Here is a 12,312-nt window from a genome sequence, read left to right as displayed (position 1 = left end):
GCAAAACTAACTGTAGCAACACCAACGAGGTCAACATATTCAACAACAGACTTAAGATCAAACCATGAATGAAATGAACCATATTGGACAGTGGGCCTTAATCTGCAGCAGAAAGCTATGGTTCAAGGAGCATTTTTAGTGGCTCACTCAGAGCAGTATGGTACAAAGCCATACATACTAGTGAAGCAGGGAGGTTGTGGGACCATAACAAGACTGGTCCAGCTCTAAGATTGGCACAGGTCTAAAATTAATCTTTATCTCAAGCCGTGTGCTTCTGACTGTTAATATAAAATGTAGACTGTTCCGGAAAGAGCACAATATTATCAGTTGACGAACCGTAATCGGCTTGAGACAGACACTTAATTCCTCTCTGAAAGTAACAGATAGGAACATGAGTGATTTAAAAGGAAGTTAATTGTTTAACTGTGAGGAGCTCTGTCTAACACTTACGTAATGGCCACTCCCGTACTGAACAATTATCCAGCCCACTGTTTGTATAAACAGCGGAGCCATCAGTTCATGGCTGCTATCTTAAACTCCAAATCCAGACGGTTTAATAGGTTTTGTTTCAGTCTATCATTTCTAAAAGTTTCTAAATGGGCCAGAAATCCAAAAAAAAAACTGTCTCTATCCAAAACCTAATATTAAAAATATTCAGCCCTGATTGGAAGCATTCATAGATGATCTGCGTTTACAAAGACAACTTGAAACCCCCGTCCTTAACCATGCATCTTTTAAAAGAGTTTCAATGATAGTATTAACTGCACTCTCTTAGTACTGCTTTGAAGTGTCAGCCTGGCTTGGACCCGTGACCAACTCATTGGTAAGATAGCTATGACCGAGCCAAGTCCGACACTTAGTGCTCTTTGTGGTGAGGCTCACCAGTGCTATTGGATGGAACATTTTCTTTTTAGTTCACCCAGTTTCAGCATCGAACATTCAGAGGTCAGGTCAAGTAAAGGAAGGACTGCTAACAAATAAATAGAACACTTCAGACGAAAATGCTGACTGACCCGCAGTACCTTTCCAATACGCTATGTTTTTCTTATTTCAGGTTGGGTAGAGTGTGAGTAAAACTCTCTCAACACTGCCCCAAAAACATTCCTGAAGAAGACCGACATTTCTACAGCCTTCCTCGCATAAAAGATCATCTCAGTGTTTTAACAAGGGGAAAGAGGTGGACACTGAGAAGGAAGTGAAAGAATTTTCAGGGAGAGTTGGGGGCAGGGGGGTAATGGGTTGGGGGGGGTGGACACCATAGGAAGAGGCAAATTTGTGAGAGCTCTTTGAAGGTGGGGAGTGAGGAATAGAGGCTGCGGCCTGCGAGGCATGAAATCGGGCAGGTCTCAATCTCAGAAGAGATTGCGTCAGTGCAACATTCCCAATTCCAACCCACCCATTGCTTAGGTCTCCAAGGGTGGCTTGGCTTTGCCACATATGGGGAGGTCTATCGCTGTGGATATTCACTACAAACATGGTGAAGACCCCACTTGAGACTCTTAAACAAGCAGCAAGATGAGACTTTCATCCCAGCTTCAAACCCACGTCCAGAGCTGGGACAGCATCAACTCCACGACACCACACAATCTCCAGTGGTGTGACCATCTCAATGGTGGCTCAGTTGGTAGCACCTTCACCTTTGACCCAGAAAGTCACGGGTTTAAGTACCACTCCAGCGACTTCTGCACATAATCTGAGGGAGGGCTGCACAGGTGGAAGTGCTGTCTTTCAGTTGTGATGTTAAACTGAGGCCTCAGGTGAATTTAAAGATTCCACGGCACCTTTGTTTTTTGAAGAAAAGCAGGGGAGTTTTCCCTGGTGATAACAGTCATCCCTCAACCATCACCTAAAGACAGTGTGTGGTCAATATCACTGCTGGTTTTGGGATCTTGCTGTGTGTAAATTGGCTGCCGCATTTCCTACATTATGACAGTGATTACATACAGCTAAAGTACTTTATCAGCAGTAAAGCATCTTGTGACATCCTGAAGTTTTGGAAGGCGCTACAGAAATGCAATTCTTTCTTTCAGTGTTTCTAGTGAATTCAAAGACACATCTTAAAAGCAACATGTGCCATGTCATCACACACTGCAATCACATGGACTCTTTATCTTATGCCGATGCAATGTGCTGTAAGAAATGCGGGAACAGCCTGAGAGAGGATGCAAATGCTATTTTTTTTTTAAAAAGGCTGTTTATGTTCTCAACTGTTTCTAGCCATTATCTAGAACCACTGGCCAGCTGTATCCAGCTAGCATCAGATATCAACCACATCAAAATCCAGCAACTCACCACAGCCAAGAATAAGCACAAAATACTACCAACGACAATCTGCTACTGGTCGCTGATTCCGTGTTTAGATTGAAACCCGACTGGATCACAGACACGGTTAAGCTCCACTTCTCCTATCACAGCTGGCTTCCTGTGTTCCGTAAGCAAATACGTTTCACATACAATTCTTCAATGACATGTTTGAAATTCAAGAATTAACCAGGGGGAAAAGCAACATCGAAGGGGGAAGCAACATCTGGGGGACTGATGTCTGGGGGAAAAGCAACACCTGGATGAATGCCAAACATTGGAAGCAACATCTGGGGAAGTAACTGTTAGGGGAGCAGCATTTGGGGAAAGTAACATCTGGGGACTTCATCAATGGCACAGAACGCAATGCTTTTTACCCCAGTTTTCTCTCCTGAAGGTTCTCTGGTCTTGCTGTTCTGAGCATGCCAGCTATCCTCTTGTCATTCATTCAAGAGGCAATTCTTAAAGTGCTAGTCTAAACAGAGAGTGTCAGCGGGCTATTTCAGCATTAGGCATATCACAGCCAAACTAAGTCCAGTCCTCGCCCAACATCTGTTGAAGTGAACATTCCAGCAGGGGACGCTGGGTCAGGAGTCGGTACCATGGCCGAGACCGAGTGTAGCAACCCCCAAATCCTACCGTGGCAGAGATCAGTTAATTCAACAAACCTGGGACCTTCCTGGTCTATATGGTTCAGTCCCTCCCTGGCACTACTTTACCACTAAACCAATGAAGGAGGCTCAGCATGTAAGTAAATGGTATGTCTCACAGCTGTACAGGTAAACTAGAGGGTCAGGGAGGTGAGGGAGAGCTGATGACCTAAAGAAAGAACTTACATTTATATCTTGCCTTTTACAAAGCGTTTAACAGCCAGTGAAGTACTTCTGAAGGGTAGTCACTGTTGTCATGTTGCAACTAAGGTCAGTGTTCCTCAGTAATAACATATTTACAATGTGATTAAGTATTTCCGTGGATTGTCATCCTACCTAATCTTGGTGGATGTCACTAGGCTCGAGAGAGAGAGAGAGAATTATGAGTTAGCCACAGAATAACATTGTGCTGGCTTCTATTAACAAGCTGTTTGAACACAGCTCACAAATAGATTTTTAGCAACAAACTATGAAGCCTCTGCATGCTTGGGCCTATTGTGAAACTGCACCCTCTCCATTTGGGAAACTCTTTTGATCATTTGCAAGAGTTTAGCACAATGATGTAAAACGCTTCGGTTGTTGTTTCACTTTCGTGTTATTGCCGTGGCGATGTAAAAGCCATGCCGTTCTTCTCCCTATTTCCGGACGGGCAAAAAGGTACTTCAACAAGGACTGTCCCTTTAATCAAAGAATGGCTACAGCACAGAAGGAGGCCATTCGGCCCATCGTGTCCACTCTCTGTAAGAGCAACCCAGCTAGTCCCACTCCCCCCGCCCTTTCCCCGTGGCCCTGCAAATTTTCTCCCTTCAAATAATTATCCAATTCTCTTTTGAAAGCCATTATTGAATCTGCCTCTCAGGCAGTGCATTCCAGATCCTAACCACTCACTGTGTAAAAAAGATTTTCCTCATGTAGCCTTGGGTTCTTCTACCAACCACCTTAACCCCATGTCCTGTTATTCTCAACCTTTTCTCTAATAGGAACAGTTTCTCTCTAACCAAACCCCTCATGAACTGAACACCTCTATCAAATCTCCTCACAACCTTCTCTTCTCTAATCAGAACTGCCCCAGTTTCTCTAATCGATCAATGTAACTGAAGTCCCTCATCCCTGGAACCATTCTCATAAATCTTATCTGCACCCCGTTTAATGCCTTCACATCCTTTCTAAAGTATGGTGCCCAGACTTAGACAATGCTCCAGTTCAGGCCAAACCAGTATTTTACAAAGGTTCACCATAACGTCCTTGCTTTTGTACTCTATGCCTCTATTTATAAAGCCCAGGATCTCGTATGCTTTATTACCCACTTTCTCAACCTGCCCCGCCACTTTCAATGATTTGTGCACATATACCCCCAGGTCCCTCTAAGACTGCACCCTCTTTAGAATTTTATCCTTTATTTTATATTGTCTCTCCTCGTTCTTCCTGCCAAAATGTCTCACTTCAACTTCTCTGCATTAAATTTCATCTGTCATGTGTCTGCCCATTCCACCAGCCTGTCTATGTCTTCTTGAAGTCTATCACTTTCCTTCTCACAGTTTTGTGTCATCTGCAAATTTTGAAATTGTGCCCCAAACACCCAAGTCTAGGCCACCAATATAGATCAAGAAAAGCTATGGTCCTCGTACCGACCCTGAGGAACTCCACTGTATACGTTCCTCCAGTCTGAAAAACAGCCGTTCACCACTACTCTGTTTCCAGTCACTCAGCCAACTTCAAATCCATGTTGCCACTGTCCCTTTTATTCCACAGGCTTTAACTTTGCTCATAAGCCTGTTATATGGCAGATCGAAATGTCTTTCGGGCACAACTTTCGGTGGGCTGGATTTGGGCCCAGGTGTTTCATTAGCATGATGCCCCACTCCCAACCCCACCCCATCTCCTCCTTACCAGTCAAATGGACACACATCCACACTGCAGTCAGGCCGAGCAAAACAGGCTCCCAGAGCTCGGTTTACTAGAACAGAAAATTAACCTGGTCGTGGCCATTCACCTGTTCGAAATATTGGCTTCTTGCCTTGCCCGCCATTGATTGGAGGTAACGTCTGACGTTCCTGGGTGATAAACGTGTCCCACTTCACTTTCTCCGGCCCTCCTAACTCTCGAACTCGCTGCAAACATCCCTCGAGGTATTCTATAGGATCATCAGGCCGATAGTACATCAACCCCGTCAACATGCTCTGTTGGCCAGAAAGGAAAGTTAAATGTCTCACTCATAGTGTTCAATCAAAAATGGAGACACATTTTAAAAATAAAAGGCTTATATCTAATTTGATTTAACATTTCATCTATTTCTGGTCTCTGGGATGTTGTCTCCTCCTTGTCTGTTCACTGACTCCATGCATTGAAACACCTCTGGGCTCTAAGGGCAAACAGGCCACTGTTCCAAAATGTTGTTGTCCTTTATCTTGTCATAGAATCTTACAGCACAGAAGGAGGCCATTCAGCCCATCGTGCCTGTGATAGCTCTTTGAAAGAGCTATCCAATTAATTCCACTCTCCTGCTCTTCCCACCTAGCACTGCAACCTTTTTCCTTCAATTCACTTTTGTAAATTATTATTGAACCTGCTGAGACAGTGCACTCCAGATCGTAATAATATCTTGCCTAATTCTTTCCCCTCAAGTTGCCTGCGGCTCTTTTGTCTATTTGTGAAGAATGTCCCTTTAAGAGCTATTCAGAGCTTCCCTTCAAAGGCTAAGCTGGCAAATGAAAGAGAATGCAAGTTTTAATCCCCATCGTTGCTGAAAAAGAAAAGATTTGCATTTCTATAGCACCTTTCACATCCCCATCCACCTTTACAGCCAATGAAGTACTCTTGAAATGCAGTCACTATTGTAATGTGAGAAACACGGCAGCCAATTTGTGCACAGCATGCTCCCAGAAATAGCAATGTAATAATGACCAGATAATCTGTTTTATTTTGTGCTGTTGAGTGAGAGATAAATGTTGGCCAGGAAACCAGGAATAACTCTCCTGTTCTTCTTCAAAATACGTCCACCTGACAGTGCACACAGGACCTCAGTTTAGCATCTTATCCGGAAGATGGCATCTCCGACAGTTCTGCACTCCCTCGGTATTGCACTGGAGTGTCAGCCTAGATTTTTGTGTTCCCCTAACCTACAACCTTCTGACCTCAGATGCGAGAGCCATTGTCTTCAGTCACCACCACAAGCTTTTTTCCTAGCTCCAGACAGTTCGCAACCTTGGTGTTGTATTTGATCCCAAGATGAGCTTCCCACCACATATCTGCTGCATCACTAAGACCCCCTATTTCCACCTCTGTAGCATCACCTGACCTCGCCCTGCCTGAGCTTGTCTGCTGCTGAAACCCTCGCCAATGCTTTTGTTACCTTGCATATTCTAACATACTGCTGGCTCCTCCAATTCTGACCTCTTGAGTATCCCCGATTTCAATCACTCCATCATTGGTGGCCGTGCCTTCAGCTGCCAAGGCCCTAGGCTCTAGAATCCCTTCCCTAAGCCTCTCCATCCTGCTTTCTTCCTTTAAGATGCTCTTCAAAACCTATGGGGGTGATTTTTCCTGGATACTTAAGGCACTGAAATGGCTCTGAAGTAGCTAAAGTAGGGTCTTATGTCGAAACGCCAGTTTAACCCCGATTTCACACAAGACGCCATCTTGGTAAAGGAGTTGAAGCTTGTGCTGGGAACAGTCGTCTGAAGGATTGTTAAGCCGCTGATTGCCATTTACCTTTCCCGCTAGCACTCATTAAGGAGGCTGTATGGCTTCTTGGTGGATAGTCCAACGCTGTCTCCTAACAGCGACTAGCTGATTGGGAGTAAACAAGTCATTGCAGAGGATTTCGAGTGCTACTGAAAGGTAGATCACCATTTACTGTTCATTTGCTGCTGGAGGTTTGAAAAGGATATTTGAAACACATCGGGAGATTTTCTGGAACAGTTTGCCAAGACTTCACCAACACTCTATTTATTCTGGATATTTTCCAAGGACGTCACCTAAAAAAAGTGAGTGTTGGCCTGCTCTACCTTACTGGACGCTTTATAGGAGTCACCAGGAGAAAGGGAGTGCTGGGTCATGGGCAACTTCTTAGGGTTCCTCCCAGGTGGAATGGGAGGAGGACATGAGGCCAGGCAGAGCAGCACCAGCTGCTGCAGAAGGGAGAGGGATAGTGAGAGAGAGATAGAGAGAGAGAGAGAGAGATGTAAAGAGAGGAGGGACAGGAGGGTGAGATGGGCTCCTTCCCTTCTGCAGGTAAAGGTCATCCCTCCTCCCTTGGACCTCCTCTACCAGGACCGCCAGCGTTGTGTCCGAGAACCTGTGCATCTTCTCACTTGATTTCTGAGCCATCTGGAAACATGCGTGTCAGCCAGAGCACTCCACATCTTCAGTGAAAGTGGGCATATGGAGCCCACATATGCTCCTGCACAAAAACTGTGTCCAACCAGCGCTAGAGTGCCAAGCCTGTAGGTGTCTGTTTGGTGCCTGCAGGCAAGTGCAAATTATGGTAATCAGCAATTAGGACCAAAATTGTGTGCTGGAACTAGGCTTTCAAACAGCTTTGCCCTATTAGCACAGCACCCAACCCCTATCTCCTTGATCACTCTGCCTTAATATCTCCTTATGTGGCTCCGTGTCAGATTTTGCTTGATGATCGCTTCTATGAAGCACCTTGGGATGTTTTGCTATGTTAATGGTGCAATCCAAATGCAACATGTTGTTGTTGCTACCAATTGAGCCATGACTGTTTAATCTCAGGTGAAGCAGTGAAGGTCCCAGTAGTTCAGGCTAGGGGAGCAAGGTAACCTGCCAAGATTCCAGCCAATCACCCCACCCTGCTGATGTGTCGGGCGAGGAATCAAGCTCAGCAGTGATACACACAGTCCAGACATACGCATGCAGGATAACTGCTTACATACTGGAGGACCATACTCTAGTGCGAAGCAGCACCTTCACCAGACGAAGGGAGCACAGGAGAGAATACAATTGGGGAAGAAAAAGCTCTTCACTTCACAGCTGTGTGTTCCAACCCAATGTTGACCTGAATCTCGCTCACCTAATGATGGAGAGGACCTCCTGCAGATGTACCAGTGACAAGGGGAAGTCAACACAATAGTGAGACCTGACTGTGGTTTGATCCTGATATGTGACCGAGGCTTCCCGCTGACAATTTTATCCTTCATGGGTTAGTGTTGCAGAACAGTGCTGATTAAAAAAGCTGCAAAGCAACAGCCTTCTCCATACAGTCTCCTATTCTGCACAATTGACTCCTATCCATCTATGGTTCCCAACCTTATAGCCAGTGTTAGGAGTCATTGGTTGAAACTACACCAACTATAATGATTTTCAAAATTTACTCAGTGTCAGGCAACCCTTTGTGTGTGTGTAGGTAGGGGGTTTGATGTGTATGTGTAGGGGTGTGTGTTTGTGTGTGTGAGTGTGTAGGGGTGTGTGTGTGTGTGTGAATACGTGGGGGGGGGGTGTATGCATAGGGATGGTGCATATGTGTAGGTGTGTATGTGTACATGTAGGGTTATTCATGTGTGTGTATGTGCAGGGCTGTGTGTGTGTATGTGTAGGGGTGCGTGTGTATATAGGGGTGTGTGTGTATGTGCAGGGGGGTGTATATATAGGGGTATGTGTATGTGCAGGAAGGGGGGTGTATATGTAGGAGGGTGTGTGTATATGTAGGGGTGTGTGTGTATGTGCAGGGGTGTGTGTGTATGTGCAGGGGGGGTGTATATGTAGGAGGGTGTGTGTATATGTAGGGGTGTGTGTGTATGTGCAGGGGGGTGTATATATAGGGGTGTGTGTATATGTAGGGGTGTGTGTGTATGTGCAGGGGGGGTGTATATGTAGGAGGGTGTGTGTATATGTAGGGGTGTGTGTGTATGTGCAGGGGGGGTGTATATATAGGGGTGTGTGTATATGTAGGGGTGTGTGTGTATGTAGGGGTGTGTGTATATGCAGGGGTGTGTGTGTATGTGGGGGGGGGGGTGTTTGTGTGCATGCATGGAGGGATAAGGAATGTGCATAAATCTCTGATAGATTAGCATTGTCTTCTATGGATACAGTCTTTAATCTTTAAAGAGTGTAATGATATATCAGTTTGAGTATGGGAATTGAGAGCCATTTCTGAACACTAGTATGTGCTGTACCAATATTCCAGTTGTGAAACTGGTTAGATCCAAACTGAAGTCACTCAGTCTATAAGCAGTAATTTGTAAGTTGGCAGAGAGCATTTGGATGCTGCAGAGTTATGTAGAAAGTAAATGAATCAATCAATGTTGAATTGTTAGGAACCCTCACATAACAAAAAAAAAACACAACAGGCTGCGGAAGAGAGTAAACATCCAACCACAGGCTGTTTAATGAAGGGGAGGGAGACAGGATGTGAAGATCACATTCCTGTTTCCTCATGCTCCAGAGAGGTACTGATCCCTACTGGGATCAACTGAAGTTTTACGAACACATTGGGAAACCAAAATGTGATGATATTTGAAATCTCGGATTGACTACATTTGATGCTAGGTGCTAACATTAACCACTGCATGATCAAATATTAATTATCTGCACATTTAGCCTATGTTATCTGCTCTGGATACACATACAGTTGCTCAGTTGCGTAGCAGCAAACCACAAAAGCAGCCTATTGAATAATCTGCCACAAGACTCCAGTCACTACGTTGATATTTAGTTAATCCTTACAGAATCAAAGTTAGAAATACTGGTTGGTGTGATGCTGCACTAAAAGATTGCCCTTTCTCATTCGAATATTTTAAATAATTCTATCAGGAGCCTTCACTGAGCCCCTGTGTGTTGAGAGTGCAACTCTTTCCTCAGGGGGTCAAATGCTAGGAGATGTTAATCAGCTCAAAACAGCTGTACAAATTAAAAACAAATTAGAGTTTCCCTCAGAAGGATTCTGTTTACATCTGTACAAAGAGCATCCTGTTAAAGGTGGCAATGGTGCCAACACTGGAGCGGTTTCTTTTTTTCTTATTGGGTGCCAGGCCCATTTGAGAGCATCCACAGACAACAATAGGAGATAGGAAGGTTCAATGATTTGATCCCTGGGTCAGTTGTGCCTCAGTTGCCAGCACTCTTGTCTCTGTCAGAAGGATATGGGTTCATAGGTCCACTCCATAGATTTCAGTGAAAAATCTCAGTTGACACTCCTCATGCAGTACCGAGGAGGGGTGCTACACTGTCAGAAGTGCCACCTTTCAAGATGAGAAGTTAAACCAAGGCCCTGTCCGTTCTTTCAGGTGGACGTAAAAGATCTCGTGGCACTACTTTGAAAAAGGGCAGGGGAGTTCTCCCTGGTGTCACAGCCAATATTAATTACTCAAACAACATGACTAAAACACGTTGCTGTTTGTAGGATCTTGCTGTGCGCAACCTGGCTTCTGCACTTCCCACATTACAACAGCGACTACACTTCAAAAGTACTTCATTGGCTGTAAAGCACTTAGGGACATCCTGAGGTCATGAAAGGTGCTATAAAAATGTACGTTTTTCTTTCTTCTTTCTAGAACGAATATTTGTTGAAATCCTGCTGTGTTGGATAGATAGTACAGAAACATCTACAGTAGGTCTGAATTCCAGAGGTGAGGTGAGAGTGACTGCCTTTGACGTTAAGCATTTGACCAATTGTGACATCAAGGAGTCATATCTCGAACCTGTGGCTGATGGAGGCGAAACATCTGAGCCCCAGGACATCACTGCAGGAGTTCCTCAGGGGAGTGTCCTTGGTCCAACTATCTTCAGCTGCTTCATCAATGACCTTCCCTCCATCATAAGGTCAGAAGTGGGGATGTTCGCTGATGATTGCGGTGTTCAGCACCATTCACGACTCCTCAGATACTGAAGCAGCCCGTGTCCATTTGTAGCAAGACCTGGACAACATCCAGGCTTAGGTTAATAAGTGGCAAGTAACATTCTTGCCACACAAGTGCCAGGCAATGATCATCTCCAACAAGAGAGAATCTAACCATCTCCCCTTGATTTTCAACAGCATCAGCATTGCTGAAACCGCCACCATCAACATCCTGGGGGGTTACCATTGACCAGAAACTGAACTGGACCAGCCATATAAATATTGAGGCTACAAGGGCAGGTCAGAGGCTGGGAATTCTGTGGTGAGTAACTCTCCTCCTCCTGTCTCCCCAAAGCCTGTCCACCATCTACAAGGCACAAGTCAAGAGTGTGATGGAATACTCTCCACTTGCCTGGATGAGTGCAGCTCCAACAGCACTCAAGAAGCTCAACACCATCCAGGACAAAGCAGTCCGCTTGATCAGCACCCCATCCACCACCTTCAACATTCACTCCCTCCCACCACCAGCACACAGTGGTAGCAGTGTGTACAATGTACAAGATGCACTGCAGCAACTCACCAAGGCTCCTTTGAAAGCACCTTCCAAACCAGTGACCTCTACCACCTAGGAGGACAAGGGCAGCAGATGCATAGGAAAGCCATCATTTGCAAGTTCCCCTCCAAGCCACACACCATCCTGACTTGGACCGATATCACCATTCCTTCACTGTCACTTGGTCAAAAACCTGGAACTCTCTCCCTAATAGCACTGTGGGTGCACCTACACCACATGGACTGCAGCAGTTCAAGAAGGCAGCTCATCATTACTTTCTCAAGGGCAATTAGGGATGAGCAACAAATGGTGTTCCTATGCGTCTATTGTCCTTATCCTTTGAACTTGAGTTTCCAAATGAAAACTTTTCAGCTGTGAGCCCCCCCGGTGGCTCAGTTGGTAAAGTCAGTATGACTGAGCCATACAGACCAGTGAGTTGATTCCCTGTCTGTGTTGAGTCAGCTCATTGCAACGCGGGTGGCAATGGGGGTGCTATAATTGGGTGCCAGAGCTCCCCCTCCAGATGGTTGTTGGTTGAGGACAGGATGAGCACTGCTTTGATTGGCCTCACCATCATGGTCAAACAACCTCTTCTTAACACTGTCTGGGCTCGGCAGTCAATTGGGTTGTGCACCCGTGAAATGTACCGAAGTTAACATCTTCAGGAGGGGAAGAATGTAGAAAAAGGAGAGAAAATTGGCAAAAAAAAAGGAAGGTAGGGAATATTAGTCAACTTTCCCAATTCAATTATTGGTTTTATCTTCTCAGCACCGTGAAATACACACCATCTGTCTGACCACACTCCAAAAATAGGCTATTAGTTCCTGAACTGATTCAGTTACCATTTGTTTCTCAAATGTGGCACTGCATTTTGGAGAGGGGCAATGTCAGCCAAGGGAAAATCGTAGCTTATGAAGAGATCCTTACAGAGTTGTTTCAACAGATACATATATATATATAATATATAAATATACTGTCAGCAGTGGATCAGAACGCTCAAACCGAATTGG

The 12,312-nt window shown here is 45.1% G+C and overlaps 1 protein-coding gene across 1 annotated transcript in view; it reads right to left on the bottom strand.

The window, feature by feature from the left end:
* The window catches only part of LOC137347642 (adenylate kinase isoenzyme 1-like), a 165,645-nt gene that overhangs the window by 139,514 nt on the left and 13,819 nt on the right, over positions 1–12,312 (bottom strand). The window contains exon 2 of the mRNA XM_068012264.1: positions 4,945–5,131. Coding sequence (XP_067868365.1) covers positions 4,945–5,131 — 187 coding nt within the window. The remainder of the gene's footprint in view (positions 1–4,944; positions 5,132–12,312) is intronic.

This window comes from Heterodontus francisci, chromosome 32 (genome assembly GCF_036365525.1).
Source record: "Heterodontus francisci isolate sHetFra1 chromosome 32, sHetFra1.hap1, whole genome shotgun sequence".
In the NCBI taxonomy this organism is placed as follows: domain Eukaryota; kingdom Metazoa; phylum Chordata; class Chondrichthyes; order Heterodontiformes; family Heterodontidae; genus Heterodontus; species Heterodontus francisci.
This window is presented reverse-complemented; position numbering and strand designations above follow the sequence as displayed.